Source organism: Ceratotherium simum, chromosome 1 (genome assembly GCF_057802395.1).
Source record: "Ceratotherium simum simum isolate JZ-2026a chromosome 1, ASM5780239v1, whole genome shotgun sequence".
NCBI classification, from domain to species: Eukaryota; Metazoa; Chordata; class Mammalia; order Perissodactyla; family Rhinocerotidae; genus Ceratotherium; species Ceratotherium simum.
In genome coordinates, this window is record NC_141900.1 from 105,196,038 (window position 1) to 105,214,164 (window position 18,127).

At 35.0% G+C, this 18,127-nt stretch overlaps 1 protein-coding gene across 13 annotated transcripts in view; it reads right to left on the reverse strand.

Moving 5' to 3' along the window:
• The window catches only part of KMT2C (lysine methyltransferase 2C), a 277,698-nt gene that overhangs the window by 93,658 nt on the left and 165,913 nt on the right, over nt 1-18,127 (reverse strand). For 12 of the 13 annotated variants that reach the window (XM_087433406.1, XM_087433401.1, XM_087433390.1 and 9 more), the window contains 3 exons: nt 16,568-17,283; nt 5,499-5,618; nt 2,793-2,909 (listed from right to left, as the gene is read on the reverse strand). In XM_087433406.1, coding sequence (XP_087289532.1) covers nt 2,793-2,909; nt 5,499-5,618; nt 16,568-17,283 — 953 coding nt within the window. The remainder of the gene's footprint in view (nt 1-2,792; nt 2,910-5,498; nt 5,619-16,567; nt 17,284-18,127) is intronic. The other variant, XM_087433446.1, reaches the window with a different exon arrangement.

Sequence of the window (18,127 nt, forward strand, 5' to 3'; positions counted from 1 at the left end):
AAAAAAATATAGAAGACTTAGAGATAAATCTGAGAAACTGCGTGAAAGACCTGTATGTTGAAAATTAAAGAACATCACTGAGAGAAATTAAAGACCTAAGGAATGGAGAGATACACAATGTTCACTGGTTGAAAGATTCAGTATGGTTAAAATGTCAATTTTCCCCAAATTAATCTATAGTTTGAATGCAAACCCAATTAAGATCCTAGCAGGCTTATTTGTAGAAACTGACAAGCTAATTCTAAAATTCATATAGAAATATGAAGGATTTAGAATAGCCAAATTAACTTTGAAAAAGTAGAAAATTAGAAGACTAATAGTGTCTGATTTCAAGGGTAGTTATAAAGTAGAAGTAATCAAGATAGTGCAGTATTGGCCTAGATGGAAAAATAGATCAATGGTATAGCACAGACATTCCAAAATTAGATCCACAAATATACAGATAACTAATTTTCAAGAATGATTCAAGGGCAATTCAGAGAAATGGTGCTAAAGCAACTGGATATTCAGTATGGAAAAAACTAAACTTCGATCCATATTCATACCATACATAAAAATTAACTCAAACTGGATCACAGATCTAAATGTAAAACCTAAAACCATATAACTTCCAGAAGAAAAGACAGAATATATTTGTGACCCTGGGTTACAGAAATATTTCTCAGACACCAAAAGTACAATAAACCAGACTTCATCAAAATTAAAATACCTGCTCTTTGAAAGACATAGTTAAGAAAATAAAAAGAAAAACCAAAAAAATCCAAGAAAATATTTGCAAATTATATAAATGATAAATAACTTGTGTCCAGAATACATAAAGAAATGTTAAAACTCAGTAAGTTAAAAAACTACTCAATTTTTTAAAATGTACTAAATGAGCAACTTTATCAAAGAAGATATACAGAGAGTAAATAAGCACCTGAGAAGCTGATCAACATCATCAGTCATCAGAGAAATGCAAATGAGACACTGTTAATGTACCTGTTACAACGGCTGAAATTAAGAAGACTGACCATACCAAGCGTAGGTGAGTGCGTGGGGGAAACAAGAACCTCACATACTCTTGCAAACATAAAACGTCACATCCAACTTGAAAAAGTCTTTTCTTAAAAAGCTAAGCATATACCTACCATATATCCAGCCACTCCACTCCTAGATATTTACCCATGAGAAAAGAAAGCATATATCCATATACAGACTTAAACATAAAAGTTCACAGCATCTTTGTTTCTAATAGCCACAAAATGGAAGTAACCATAATGTCCTTGAACAGGTGAAGAGATATACAAAGTGTGGCACATCCATAATACGGAATACTCTTCAGCAACAAAAAGGAATGAACTATTAACATATGCAATAGCATGGATTAATCTCTAAATAATTATGTTGAATGAAATCAGACCAAAAAGAGTACCTTCTGTATGATTCCACTTATATAAACTCTAGAAAATGCAAACTAATCAACAGTGATAGAAATCAGATTAGTCAGTGCCTGGGGCTGAGGACTGGTGGCAAGGAGGAAAGCAGAGGGATTTCAGAGAGCCATGAAGAAACTTTGTGGGATGGTGCAAAGGCTTGCAGAGCAGAAGCCCAGTCTGAGGGAGAGCCCACTGTGCTGTAGCAGCCGGCCCTCAAGGACGCAGAGCAGCGAACCGGCACAACTACAAGCATGACGGGGTGGCAACAGAAACTTTGGGGGATGAATATGTTCACTGTCTTATTGTGGTGTGGTTCTCAAGGGTGCGTATGTCAAAACCTACAAAACTGTACACTTCAGATATTCGTACCTTGTATCAATGATACCTCAATGTCAATTCTGTGGGGGGGATTGGTTTTTTTAAAAAAGGACCAGAATCCAAGTTTCTTTACTCTTTTAGTATTAAAATTGAACAAACCCACCTGTCTCCTGAACTTTAAATGACAACTAGAACTTGAAAAGCAGGATTTTGGTAAAATAGTAAAGTTACTCCATAAAATATCTGCCATTATTTGCCAAATACAGCTTTTTCAATACACATTCAAATAAAGCCTCTTAACATGCCAATGAGCAAATATTTATCAATCTTAAATTAAAATATGTCAAAGATAATCATAAAACCTTCAATGTTTTTAGAGTCCACACTAATGTGCAACCTTTCTAGTTTCTTCTTTAGCCATTACAACACAGAGAGCAACCACAATCAAAAACTTAAGGGGTCGGCCTGGTGGAGTAGCTGTTAAGTTCACGCACTTCACGGAGTTCACAGGTTCACATCCTGGGCATGGACTGACGCACCGCTTGTCAGGCCACGCTGTGGCAGCATCCCATATAAAGTAGAGGAAGATGGGCATGGATGTTAGCCCAGGGCCAGTCTTCCTCAGCAAAAAAGAGGAGGATTGGCAACGGATGTTAGCTCAGGGCTGGTCCTCCTCACAAAAAACAAAACAAAACAAAACCTTAAAATGCCAACATAATTAAAATTTTTAAATAAACTCAAGAATATACCAGGAGTTTATTTGCTTTTTTCCCTTTTAATAAAAAAGCAAATATATTACATATTGAATTTTGGTGAAAGATTGGAATAGAAAGATCAAGGTCAAAGAGGAAGGCAAGAAAAGAGGATGAGAAAGTAGAAAATATAAAAGAAAATCTGATCAAAGGTTTAAAACAAATGCAAAGTAGAGATAGGATAAAACAAAAATTTTAGCCTATTTATGTGACTCTTAGGATCTAACTAATTTGCTAGAAATGAGATATCTCCATCAGTCGACACACGAAGGATTATAGCAGAGGGAAAGGAAGTGAGCCTTACCCCAGGTAAGACAACTGCCCCAATTCCACTTTTCAGTTTTGACCTGCCTCTGCCGCCTCGTCCTGACAGTCCTGCACCACGAGGTCTCCGCTTTCCTGGAAATCCCGATCCACGGCCCTACACAACAGATAGGGAAAAGTCAGCATTCTGAAAACATCCAAAAGAGTTTTAAAATCCAAATGTGAGATAAAACATCTTATTAAATGTTACACAAATACTTGTTTCTCTCTTTTATTCTGATCAGATTATAAATATTAAGAGACCAGGCTTATTATTTGTATATTTCAATATGTATTCTGCGACTTAAAAATATAAATAGAAAATGCCTCTAAGCTCAGAATCAAACTGCACGTCTGTCACTGTGAATGCCTTGCATCAGCAAACCTTGGTATTATTTTCCCATTTCCTAATCCTACATTCTGACGGCTACAACAGCCACAGCCCCATCCAGGTATCTCCATGTGCAACAACAGAGCAAGTGTAAGGAAGGACTCTTGCTAACTGGTCTCTCAATAATTACAGTAATAGCTAGCATGCACTGAGCACTTACTATGTACTGCTCTCAGCACTTTTTACTCTCAACAATCTCATAAGGTCAGTACTATTTTATTATCCCCATTTTAGAGATAAGTGCTCAAAAGGGATAAGAAAGAGTTAAGTAACTTGTTCAAAATCATAGAGCTAGCAAGTCTGGTTCCAGTGTCCATATGCTTAACCATTACTCTGAATGGCTACATTGCATGAAAGCTAACTTGAGGGAGTGTACAACAGTATTTTTCCTGTCACTAAAATTGTCAGTTTCCTTTACTATTCAATAGCTATCTATATGAACTGAACATGTGTACCTCGTTCTACCATAATATTTAGAGGACAATTTATTTAAAGATTATAGGAAAGCTGATGTGGTTTAAATCATTCAGATAATAATTACTTGAAATGGGAATAATTTATCTGAATCTTTACCTAACACAAGAAAAAATTCCATGGGAAAACATGTTAACTTCCCTGATATTTTAACAAATAAGTACTAAGGTTATTTGTTGTTGTTTTTCTCTTGTTTATAATCAGACTAATGTATGTATTACTACCTGAAAAAACCTGGCATCTACACATACTTACATTATGTATATTTAAAACTATTAAAATAGGAAAAAAATTTCCTAACAAGTTAAATGTATGTTGTATCTTCAGTTGACGTCACTTATCATAGTTTGAAATGCTGAGCTCATTACCTATGGTTATGGTAGCAGAACGGTTTCCCAGTCAATAATTTATGATTATATTGTGCGCATGAAATAGATACACATGAACAAAAGGGAGGGGGGACCTTTTTTTCCCTTCGGTTTTAATAAATAACAGCCAACTTCCAGTTTTCAAATGACCCTCCTTGTCCTCTTAAACTGCTCTCCTTTAGATCTCTTCAGCTTCTTTGAACAAGGGAAAAGGTAGGGTTGAACTGGATAGTTTCTGTTGTTTTTTTAATAGGTAGAAAAGACTTTTTAAAAGTTAAGTCAATGACTAAATCAAGACTATAACGATCTCTCAATTTATTTTCCCCCAACATCCAATGACACAGATATGAATAAGTAAAAATCAATGGTATTTGCTTCAAAATTGTCAAACAAGCCATCTTTCATACTCTTAAAACAAATGTTTATACTTTTAACACCTTGCATGATACATCAGAGTGAGTTGAAAATAGTTCTTCCAATGGTGATAGAAAATAAGAAAGTGGAGGGGCTGGGTCAGTGGCGTAGTGGTTAAGCTCGCGCACTCAGCTTCGGCGGCGCGGGGTTCGCAGGTTCGGATCCCGGGCGCAGACCTATGCACCACTTATCAAGCCATGCTATGGCAGGCGTCCCACATATAAAGTGGAGGAAGATGGGCAAGGATGTTAGCCCAGGGCCAATCTTCCTCAGGAAAAAGAGGATTGGCAACAGATGTTAGCTGAGGGCCAGTCTTCCTCACACAAAAAAAAAAAAGAAGAAAAAAGAAAAAGAAAAGAAAATAAGAAAGTGGAATCTAGAACTCCTTTGAAATCCTTGATTAGTCTAAACAGCCTTACTCCAGAATTATATTAAATATAGAAGGTGAAGAAAAACTGTTTTCTCTAGTCAGTAAAATATTTTAACTTTTCAGATGATTAACACTTTTTCGAATTAATTTTTTTACCCTTCAAAATGCAACAGACTACTTAACTTCAAAGACTAGCTGAGACATCCACCAACGACATGGAAAACAGGCCCTAATGCTTTGAAGTTATTAACAGACAGTGAAATCTGCTGCAATTCTGGTATTTCTTCTCCATCAGTACATAACAGATTAGTGTAGTTTTCTTTTATTCTTTTCTAAGCAACAAAATTTTATGATATCATAAATGAGCAAGTCCTTAATTACTTCACAGTCTGTGTGACAAGGATTCCCCCCATAGTAATACTGGTAATTACAACATAAAAGGAAGCAATTATAAAAAAGGTATCAAAAAAATTTATACTTGAAGTCAGTCATGTAAAATTGCAATTAAATTTCCTCCTAATCCAGATTTTTAAGTGCAAGCATGCTGCTTATTAAAAATTTTTAGATTAAAAAAGTGGCTGTGGAAGCTGAACTATTTATCTAGAAAAGAAAGGTTTAATTCTTAATTTCTACTCGGACAAAACCAACCAGAAATAAATGATATATGAATGTAAATGCAATTTTATTTACCACTTTGATGCTCCAAATGGCACTGCCAGGAAGCTGCCTGGGTTTAAAAATTTCCCGACCTTCTGAAATGTCTGGGGACCAGGAAGGTGGGCTCACTGTATTATGGGTACTCCAAGCCCCCTAGGATATGGCAGGTGAGAAAATAGATGTATAAAACTCAGCAACGTAAAAGGTCCAAGCCAGCAACCAAGGAATTTTAGAACAGCAAAAACAAATGTAGACGTATGGAAATTTAGGACAAATTGCTTCAAGGTATGGAAAATAAGTTTATCACTTACGGTGACTTTATACTCAAACGTTCACAGCTACAATTTACATTAAATATTTTATTCTGGTTGAAACATTGGTACAATGAAACATATTAAAAATTAAGGTTTATATGACATCAACATTGGCTCAAAAACTGCAATTATAGCACCAAGATATAAATAAAAGTCAATCAAACTCTAAGAATTAACACTATAAGAAACTATTTGGGAATTATTTTCTTCTAACAATTATCACTTTATTGGAAAGCAGAAGCGGTTAACTTTAAAAAATGTTATGCTATAAACAACCATACATACCAGTAGCCCAAAAATGCAATCAGAAACATGAGCAATCAATAGATGTGTTCACTTTAAATTGTGGAAAGTTAGTTTGTAACCTTAAGATGTAAAACCATTATAATCCTAGCATTTAATTACTCTTCCTTCAGTGACCATCAGTTGTTGAGTTTTGGGTTTCATTTTTATTTAGGAGACTATTATACTAAATCTCTCCCTTAACCAGATTACATCCCAGGGACTAATTTGAAAAGTGAAAAAATGTTAAAGCAAATTGTCCTAAATTTGCAAATCAAAACGCCTAAAGTACCTGTTTATTTACACAAGAAATAGTATTTATTAAAATAGTTAAAATAAAACGAAGACATTTCACTTCCAAATAACCACATTCAGCAATAACGTGAACTAGTCTGATGAAGATGCTAAGCAGCATAAAGAAAAATGTTTACTCCACAAAGATAACATTTTAAAGAAAAACACAAAACAAATGTCAAACAATAACGAACCTATTTTGAATTAGGTAATTCAACAATGCATGCTATAATTTTACCAATTAAATGACCAAAACTTAAGACAAGAAACACAGTACTTACCAGGTTTTGAGAATATTATCAAACTAACAAGTAACAGCCTATTAATCACATAAAAATGCCACTGGGAATTTAAATAATCAGCCAGAAATAAGAGCTTGACTACCCTTTGGGGAGGACATAGTTAATGGAATAACAGTATTTTAAGAAACACTACACCAAGGTGAGACTGGTATCACTTCTAATTAACCTACCCTCAAATTCAGCTAATGGCTGTGGTGATTTCACTGACAACAGCGTTACCACACTTTCCCACTATCAGATCAACCTGCATCTACACCTATGTCTTTCCTACTGCGTCCAGGGTCTTTGGGAACCTCAGGGTCTTTGATCTCAGCTTGGATCTAAAAGAACCTACACAGATCATTCAGAAGACGTTAGCTCCCCCTGTCTAGTGCTACATGGTTTACATCACGGTTACACTTGAATTTACACTTACTACACTTGTACTTATTTGTTGCCATTGGACTATAAGCCTGATGAGAAATGACCAGAAGTCATTTCTCTACTCTCATTTTACTCTAACTCTCAACATCTACATACAGCTCTGCTGGATTCGGTGCAGCACACCTGTGAATGTTTCTCTGCCCTCCCTTGCTGACCTTGCCCAGCCTCCCACACAAGTTCTTCCTCCAGCTGACCTCTAAAGCCCCAGTGTTTCCCAGGGCTAAAGCCTGGACAACTCTGCTCCTCTGTGTCGTCTCATCCTAAATGGTATTATCTATAATGATGCTGTAAACACCATTTTGGATGGTGTTGTCTCCCAAATTCACATTTCTGGTTCTAAGGTATTCTGAGAGCTCCAAGTTAGCATGATTTTCAACTTCCTTCTTAGCATTTCCATTCTGTCACACAAAACCTCTCAAGTTTACCAGGTCTAAAATCTCTCCCTTAACCCAGTTCCATCTCATAATCTTCCCCATCTTTAGAAACAGATTCCAGTCCTTGCGTCAGAAAACTGGGAGTCATTGGATCTGTTCTTTTCCCTCATCACTCTCCTCTGCCCCTTCAGTCCTCTCCCCCACCATTCCTTCAATCCAAACCATCAGAAAATTCAGTACATTTTATCTTCAAGTTTTGTCCCTGATCGTTCTACTTCTCTGCACTCCCACGCCAGTGGACCAGCCTTGGCTACTACCGTCACCTCTCACCTAGCCTGTTCTAACAGTCTACTGCTCTTTACGCTTCTTCCTCGCCTGCATCTCCTCGAGCATTTTTCCACATAGCAGCCAGAGGGACTCTTCAAAAATGTAAATCTGATCAAGCAAGTCACTACCCTGTTCTAAACCCCTCAACAGCTCCTCAGTGCACTAAACATACAAACCTGTCCCACCACCTCTCTCCAGCTTCATCGTCTCACTCTCTCACTGCCGGTGTGCCCTAGCCACCCTGCCTTCCTTGCTATCCTTCAAATATGTCAAGCTTTTCACCAATGGGGCCCCACAGACTCAGAACGGCTCTAACTCTCCCATGGCTGGCTTCTTCCAATTCTTCAGGTACGGTCTTAAATATTTCCCCATCAGAAAGGCCTTTCCTCAGTCCTCTAAGTAAACCATCATCTCCCTTAACACACTTTTAGCAACTTCTCATTGATCACAATTTGGAGTCTTACGTTTCATTGTTTATAATTATTTAGTGGTAGAGAGTGGGGGCAAGAGATCTCTAAATGTAGTTCTCTCAATATTTCCACTGGTTTTTCTCTGAGGATATTTGGCTAGTGTACATCTTAAATTCCTTTTGGTAGGTCATTTTAATGTTGTCAGTAGACAGTTCTTAAAACATACCATAAAAAGTCATACTCTAAATAAAATGTTACTTATTGTAATTTAAAAGTTGGCTTTGTTGCCAAAATTATATCGCATTTCAAAAAGCATTCACACTTCATATAGCATGGGTGAACAAAATGAACGGCTCTATAGATTAAGAATGTTTGGATGCCATTTCTGGAATAACTAGAAAACTACTATGAAGAACTTATATACTAAAAGCTTGGGTAATTACATTATGAATTTCAATAAGTCTATCATCATAAGACATTGGAAGATGGTGTGCAATTTTATAGGAACTCAAGAAAAATTGATTATACTTAGATATTTTGACAAAGAAGAAATTACTTAATATATTCTTTACACCTTAAAACTAAAATACAGCTATAATTATCAACTTTAGTTATAAATTATCCTTCAGATCTCAGCTTGGATCAAAAAGAACCCACACATCACTGAGAAGACGTTAGCTCGCCCTGTCTAGTGCTACATGGTTTACATCGTTACACTTGAATTTACACTTACTACACTTGTACTTATTTGTTGCCATTGGACTATAAGCCTGATGAGAAGAGACCATGCTCTTTTTACTCACTGCTATGTTAAGCATTCTGTTCAGCACATATTGAACATCTATTTTTTTCTACTGAGCATTTATTATCTTTTCTGCATGCACGTATGCATAAATGCACCAATAAACACTGTTCTAAGATATGAAAATACACTAATTCCCCCACCAGTTGTGGCCTAGAATCTTGGACTTCCTCACCTATAAAAAAAACTTACCAAGCTATCCAATACACTGTTACTCTTAAACTATCTAAAAACTGAATTAAAAGCAAAAGGCTGCAAAATGTAGGCACCAGGAGACTTGAAATTGTAAAGAGAGCTAAAGAGAACCAACTTGCTATCAAATCCTATATGTAGGAACTTTTAAAAAACACTACTTGGCAGAGATTGAATTAGGTTCCAACAATAATTACTGAACCCAAAAACTATTTAAAGATAGTATTAAGCTTCTTTCTGCTTTGAGGCCAATTTCTCACATAAATTTGTCAACCTAGTAAATTATACAGCTGTTACAAGGACTGTAGGATAGGCAAATGGAAACAATCACGGCAGGTGGAGGACAGGCTATTGTGGGCAACCTTCTATTAGAAGTCAAATCCTGTTGCTGGCTGTTAAATACGATAATTGTCACAATTAGAGCCCAAGAGTATCCTAATCTACTGAACCAGTTTTAAGAGTGGCCAGAGAAGGTTTGATGTCTCCTGGGCAAACGTCACACCTCCAAGTCCTAAGTCAACCTCAGGTCCACCCTCTCCCAACACACTGTGCAAAACCAGGATGCTATTAAAAGATGAGTCTGATTTAGAGAAAGTGAAAACAATGAAGAGAGAGCAGAAAGGAGGACAACTAGTGAGAGAAACAGAAAACACAAGAGTTTATAATTTGTCTTTTTGGTACATATATTAACTCATGTACGTTACAGCTACTGCAGGAAACAACTCACTTTTAGGACTTACGGAATTCTTTTCACATAAATAAGTCTCCTATACAAAACTGAGTTCAACATCAAATAGAACAAGAAATTCAGTCCTGATAGTGACTTGATAAGATACTATAGAAGTACAGAAATAGCTGTTACCAGATTTAGCCTTCAGTAATTTAAGATCATGAATTTGGCTGATGCTGTAATGGTTTTGGTAATGGCTTCAGAAATATAATGAGAGGCACAAGGAAACTAAGAGGAAAGTCTGAGGCCTCTAATCTGATGTATTTGTAGCTTGACACCCAAAGGGCTAGACATTTTTTAGGTTTAAAACTAGTTTCTCAATGGTTTAGAGCAATGTTTCTTAGACTTTAGCCTGCATGGGGATCTTCTTAAAATATACATTTTCACTCAAGTTAAGTGGAGCCTGAGATTCTACCTAACAAACTCGCAGGTGATGCTGGTATTCCTGCAGGTCTGCAGGTCATACTTTGAGTAGCAAGGGTTTAGTCTTCATTTCTCCTAGAAAACACGCCTAGGCCTGCAAGGCTGAGGTGAGCTTTCCCTCTTGCCTCCTCTGCTTTCCCGCAGTACCTGTGGTGTCTTTTACTGCAGTACATACCACACGTAGTATTAGTAAGAGGCTGCTTAGATCTAAAAATCTGTGCAACCATTATGTGGCTTTGAACGTAAGAAACCTACTATAGATGGTATTTACTGTGACCAGTGTTTGACTTGCTCAAGGCCTGCAGTTATTTTTATCGGCCCATTTTAGCACAAATACTTATTAGTCAATCTGTTTGGTTTTAGGACCACCACTCCAGAGCTACATTTAATACACGATACTTATGTCCTTCTCAAGTCTCTGTTTTCACAGAATAGTATCTGCATTATTCTGCAATTCAAGAAAGAAAACAAGGCAGCACTACCATTTGCTATGTGTCAGGCGCTTTACAGGCGTTATTGTTAAATTCTTACAACAACCATATGATATAATTTGATAGAGGAAGAAATCAAGACAGTTCACAAGGTAACTTGCTTAGTGTCACACAGACAATAAAGGAAGAACAAGGGTTTGAATCCAAGCAATTGCACTATGGAAATGTTCATGCTGAATTTATATTAATCAGTCTTTTCTAGTATCAATTCACTAGAGTATAAATAGATATAAATAATACAAAATACTTCTTAAAAGTCATTTTTTTAAAAGGCAGCATAGTATTTAGACTAGAATGCATGTGGAAAAATCACTGTTGGCGTCTACATTGCATCTTTTATTCCTCATAAAGAATAGAGAATATGTATCTATTTACTAATGAAACCTTCTTCAATAGGTTCTAAGATAAAGCTTCAGATATGTAGGTTTTACCTTGTAGGTATCCAAGAATGGACAATGACAACTACCTGCATGATTTCTTTCCCTTCAATGAATATCACTGTGTATACACTACATAAAGCAACATTTCAAAATTCAAACTTATTTCAATTAAAAGCTGGATGTGAAATAATTTATCAAGAACTGAATCTCCTTAAACAATATGATTTACTGATCTGCCTTTTTTATCCTAAAAACAAAAACCAAAAAACGTCAACAGTGCTTCTTGCTTAACAGATTTGCATTTATAAGCCAGAAATGGTGTCTACTATTTAAAAAAGAAAAAAGAAAGAGATTGCTTATTTATAACTAATTGTTAACAAAACTACAATCCTCTACAGCTCACCACTCTGGAGGCTTGTTTTTCTCTCACAGGAATAGATTATGAAATTAATAGGTTAATTTGAAACACTTCATTTAAAATGCTATTGCAGAGCTGGCCCCGGGGCTTAGCGGTTAAGCGCGCGCACTCCGCTGCTGGAGGCCCGGATTCGGATCCCGGGCGTGCACCGACGCACCACTTCTCCAGCCATGCTGAGGCCGTGTCCCACATACAGCAACTAGAAGGATGTGCAGCTATGACATACAACTATCTACTGGGGCTTTGGGGGTATAAATAAATAAATAAAATTATAAAAAATAATAAAATAAAATGCTATTGCAGTACACAAATGTTATAAAATTCTATGGTTCATAATAAAATTACTTAAATTGATGAAAAATAAGAAATTTAGTTCACAATGTAATGGGAAAGTAGTTATGATCTAATGAAGTACTACCTTTGGAAACCTACTATATTGAAGAAATTTCACCTTCTCTATGAGAACCTCTCAATGGCTATCAGTCTTAGAATTTACAGTGAGTCCTAAGCTTTCTAAATAAAGACATGTGCCCCATAACAACGTTTCAGTCAATGATGGACTGCATATATGATGGTGGTCCCATAAGTTTAGTATCATATAGCCTAGGTGTGTAGTAGGTTATACTATCTAGGTTTGCGTAAGTACATTCTATGATGTTCACATAACAATGAAATCACCTGATGACACATTTCTCAGACTACATCCCCTTCATTAAGCAACGCATGACTGTATACGATGTTAGCAACAAAAAATGGTGTAAAGGTAAAATCAAAAATGAAGAAAAAATCCTTAGAATTTGAAAGTTATCAAAATACTGTTAAGAGTACTTGTTTACTTTATGAAATTTTCTTGAAATATTTAATAATATTTCATGAAAACATTTCTAAGAAAACATATTTCACAGAAAGTTTAATAAAAACTCTTCCAATAATATCATGAAAGCATTTAGTACATGAGCGTCTCAAGTAGATCATAGTTGGGTGATTACATTACATCTTTTCCCATAAAATGAGATGACACCAATAGGGTAAATAATAGAAGATGAGCTAAGATTACTATTATCTCAGAATTTCCAAATTAAAATGGATAAATAGAACTGTGGATGAGAGAAATGGAATAGAAACCAAAAAACACATATGATTTGATATGATAAAAAAATTTTCCATCCTATTTTCCACTGTTTTTTAAGAGCATTTCTTATAGTAGTATATTTAATGCACAAAAATAACAAAACAATGAGTAACACATTTCTCTAACCCTGGACTCTACTTCCAGGGTTAAGGTAAAAGAAGACTGTCAGAGGCTGTGTTTTAATTGGTGTAGGGTGGGGTCATTGCATTGTAAGTTTTAAAACCTCTCAAGGTGATTATATTATGTTGTAAGGTCAATAACCACTTTTCTAAACCCAACGTCCAACGTGGGCATATCTATAAAAATAATGAAAAATAAAACACTAAAATATATATAAATGCATAACTTCAATAAAGGATGAGAGAAAAAACAACGGGTCTCATTGGGACAATTTGTATGAAACCATGTCCAATTTGCTGCCTGTCACTGCTCCCACCAATTTCCTTCTCCTACTACCAATCATGTCTATATTTTTCCTCCTTATCTTTGTGAAATCCTGTGTCTGAAATGAGCAAGAAAACAAAAAAGAATCTTTTTCCATCCAAAACCATCAGAAAAAAACTAACATTCTATTCCTGGAGTTAGCAACGTTTTGAAGCATACATTAGAGATATATTTGAAACATTTCATAAGAAAACAGCATATTTCTTGCTAAATAACACCTAAAATCTTCCATATAAAAGGCACAATATAAAACACCAAACTTCAATTAGTGACCTCTTCTAAAAGGAAAATAATCCTATACAAATTGCCATTTGATGACGGACTTCCAATACTTGAGATACAGATTCCACTTTGTGTCCTGATGTCACAGATGCAGGATAGTGATATATATTTACATAAATCTATATCCATCCATACCCCAATATCACTACACACAAAACTCATGTATGTACATATCTGCATGTGTACATGTACTCATATATGTGTGCATATATGCACATATGTGCATATATGCATACATATGAGTGTGTGTGTATATATATGTACGGATTGTATATTGATTAATATACACTGAAAATACACGGTGTGATTTGTTACTGCAACAAATGGTTTCATTATCATCTGTTTTAAAGCGTCCTATGAGCAACTGGAGGAGGTAGAATATTTCTACTTCAGTCTTTAAAAACAGTAAAAGCACAGCAACATTCTTAGTTTATCAATTTCAAATTCATTTGATATTTCTTTTAATTTCATGAATAACTCTGGAACTGAAGTTTTCCTATTTTCAAAAATGCTTTGCCTTGCACTGTCCAATAAGGTTAGCCACTAGTCATATGAGGCTACTGACCACCTCTAACGTAGTTAGCCTGAAACCAGATTTTGAACACTTAGCGTGAAGTGAATGTCAAATGTCATTAATAATTCTTATGAATATTAAAGACTAAAATATTTTGAATATATTGGGTTAAATAAAACATTAAAATTTATTTCACCTCTTTCTTATTTTTTAAGTGGGACTACTAGAAAATTTAAAATTAGATATATGAGGGCTTACATTATATTCTGTTGGAGAGCACCAGCCTACCCTTGGACTGGCTAATTCACATCTCCAGATAATACTCAATAATCCAATCACTAATTGTCATAAACTTTAAAGCTTTCAGATTTTCTCTGTTTCTAATTAAAGTATTCATTTAATTTTTATGGGAATTCTTAGGAAAGCTCATGTAATATTAGAAAATGGTTAGGATAAACACAAAGATTTGACCACTATGAATCAGAATTTAACCAGTGAAATGCACAGTTCCTTGGTTAGGAAGGTATTCACTACACTGGTAAAGACTACAGAACTGATGACATTCAACAAAATATGGAAATGCCAGTGATGTTAATCAAAAAACAGCTGGAAATCAAAGAATCTTGCTTACATCACAGTCACTGCCATGAAAATCCATTTCATTTTATAGTCAGTCCCTACTGCCAAGAATATGCAAAATAAACACTAAAGGAAAACAAAAATATAACACAGAAATGCCTGAAATCAAAGAAACTACTATAATAGAATAATGAACTTCAGGATTTCAAATATCAGTATATACACACTCTTGTTTATGTACAAACTATTCCTTGGAGTTATGATCCCAGTACCTCAGCAATGATAAAAAAAATGCAAGAGCTACCTTGTTCTATCCAATTCATACTCTCCACAAAAAAATGGGAGTATATTAGCAAGCTATGAATCACCAAGTGAAGGCTGTTTGCTACACAACACCCAGCTAATGGGGAGGAAAAACATGGCCTACAAACTGCTTATGAGATTAGCAGCAAATTATGAAATAGTAATGAAATGGTGGCAGCTAAACAGAAAACAGAATACTACTAGAATTGGGAACTGAAGGGATCACAGCAGAAGCAATAGCAAATGTTAGGACATGACTCACATAAAATGCATGAACCTGGAAGAAAAAAAATACACACTTTCATACACATACACAAACACACACACTCAGACACACACACACTATTCTGGAACATAAGTCAACAGAAAAATAATCCTAAATGTTGCCAGTTGGAACAGAAGTCTCTAAATTAGGGGAGAAGCAGTATAATTTAAAAGGAACATTTATGATGCAATATCCTTAAAGAAGATAAATATCTGAAACAAAATTAAATTTGAAATTCAAATTTCCATTGCTAAAGGAAGAAAAATCCTTCTAGTAGAATAGAAAATAAATATCAAGGGAAATACTTAGAGAAAGGCATAAGGTGTTTTAGTTTACTGCAAATGTCTTTGCCATAGAGAAACAGTTAAGTCCCATGTGGCAACTATTCTGCCTTTGGTGTGACTTGCCGCCTTTAGAGAATAAAATATATCTGGATTATATTTAGAGGGGACTAATTTTCACATTAAAATAAAATTCAATTTTATTTTTCTACTGATCTTATAATTCCAAAATTAGACGATCAAGATATTCCTTGATCCTTATTCCTATAAAAAGTCAAACCTTAATCACTGAGAGCAATTTAAATTATGAGACTTAAAATTCCAAATTACTATTGTGACTAAACACTTCTGCACGGTTTGATATCTTATCATTTTATAAAAACTTCAGAAAGTAGGAATTTTGTAGGAAAAAATAATTCTGAGGTACTGTGTCTTCACTTTGCCTTATAGTTTCACTTAAATCTCACTTAAAAAGAACTGGAACTTACCCTTAAAGGGTAGAATCCACACTACTTGAAACAATCATAGAAAGAGCTCCCTTCACTTCCTGAAGACCAACAATACAATTCTAAGATTTTGCCATGAAATCACTGAAATAAGTCCTAACTTGCAAAAAAAAACCCCACACAAAAGTTAGTGATTAGTAGAAAAATTAAAATGAGAAATCCCCTAGCATGAAAAACTCTTAGTAAATTTTAATGCTTAAGCAGTTAAAAATATATACAATGAATAATATCAATAAACAAATATATTAGAGGGGAAAAATAAATGTTAGTGTATACTCAAAACTTTAATTTTTTTTTTAGAGGCTCTACTGTTATTGTGGCACAGAACTAAAAACTTTTTTAAGTGTTTTCTATTAGAAACTATAATCAAACTACAAAATGCAACTACAGGTTGCATTTGTACGTCCCAACTAGGCTAACATTCCAAATAAGATCACTTTGAGTTTAATAAATTAGTCTTCATTAACAGCTTTTCTTTTAAAAAAATGGCCAAAACTCATAAGTCAACATTACATCTAAGTTCTACCTGAAGATAGATTAAAATTATCCTCCAAACCAAAGCTACACATACACTTTCTTACTTTATATAATTGCTCCAACATCTTTTCTGTCAACATCATTAAAATCACCCTACCTGTTTGGATCGAGGTCTACCAGGAGAAAATTTTCTTTTGGTAATAGCTGGTTTACCCATGCCAATTTTTGGAGTGACTGAGATGTAAGTTGTGGGCATGATGCTTCCAAGAGAAGCATGGAGAGTTGAAGGGTAACTTGGCAGCATGTCATGGGAAGGCAACTCTGAAGAAAGTGGAGAGGAAGACACATTTGCCTTGCTTAAGTCTGCTGATGATGAAAATGATGACTCTGTCTCAGATGATAATTTTATAGATTTCTCTTCTTGGCATAAACTATCTTTCACACAACTCTCAATTGCAGGAGTCATTTCAAAGTCCATAAATGCAGCGGAAGATTCCAAGTTTTCTTTCTGTTCCATTTTTTCTTGTACCCTTTCTATAGCCAACTGTTCCCTGGAACATAAAGAAGTACTTTCCTCACATGGGGACACTAAGGTTTCCGGTGGAACAGTGATGGATTCAGTGATTAATTTTGGTGGCCTTGATTCTTCTGTGGATGCCATCATTTTAGGTTCACCCAACAACTGCAGCTCCTCTTGCTGCACAACAATCTGGTGTGCAAGGACTTCAACATTTTCTGTCACTTCCATTTTGTTTTTATTTTGATCTTCATCACAAATATGCATCACTTTAGAAGACATTTCCATTTTTTCACTATCAACTTCATGAGAAATCTTATTTTCCAATTCAGGATTCGTTTTATCTTGGGATGAGTCTACAAAATTTGGAATATTTGTTATGTTAATCTACATATGAATTTTAAAATCTCTAACTATGAGTAGGTATAAGACACTAATGTCTTATATGTGTATAACTTTGTGGCTTAAAAATAATAGGCTTGGGCAAAAAAAGGAGAAGGGTAGTGGTTCCCAAAATAAACTTTTAGTTAAACCGTTACTTAAACCAGAAGGTATTCATCAAGAAAAGCAATTATTAAGTTAATAAACACCAAAATACACCAGGGTTTATGGATTAGACCAGATCAGACCAGAAAAACCTACAAAAACATCACCTTAATAGATCCCCAGAGTTTAAGGTAATTTCTGGTAAGAATATTAAATCAGAATTAATTTCTAATATAATTCTATTATACATATATGATATTTTACAATTTGAGCACTTACACAAGGATTTAAAATTTTGTAGGTGAAGTTATACTCATTTCATAGCTAGGAAAATGAGGCTCAGTGATGTTAAGCGAGGAGTCCAAGTTAAAAAGCGAAGACTAGTCTAGAATATAAAGATATTTTGCAATATCTTTGCAAGACACCCCAGATGTAAACAAACCTTCTGTAGACTCAAATGAGTAATGACCACAGACAGAAAAGACTTATTTTGCTTAGCTGTACCTACTAACATACTCAATACGTTTTTTGGATACAATCTTTTTTTCTTCCTCATCATCTATAAGCCAAGAGACTAATCTTAGCAAGTCAATAAACATTATTAAATATCAGAAATATATATAATCATTGACTAGTAAATTTCAAATCAAGGATAAAGTTAACCTTTAACCCAGTCTTACTTACGACTAAGTTAGAGGTCCAACTGACATGAGC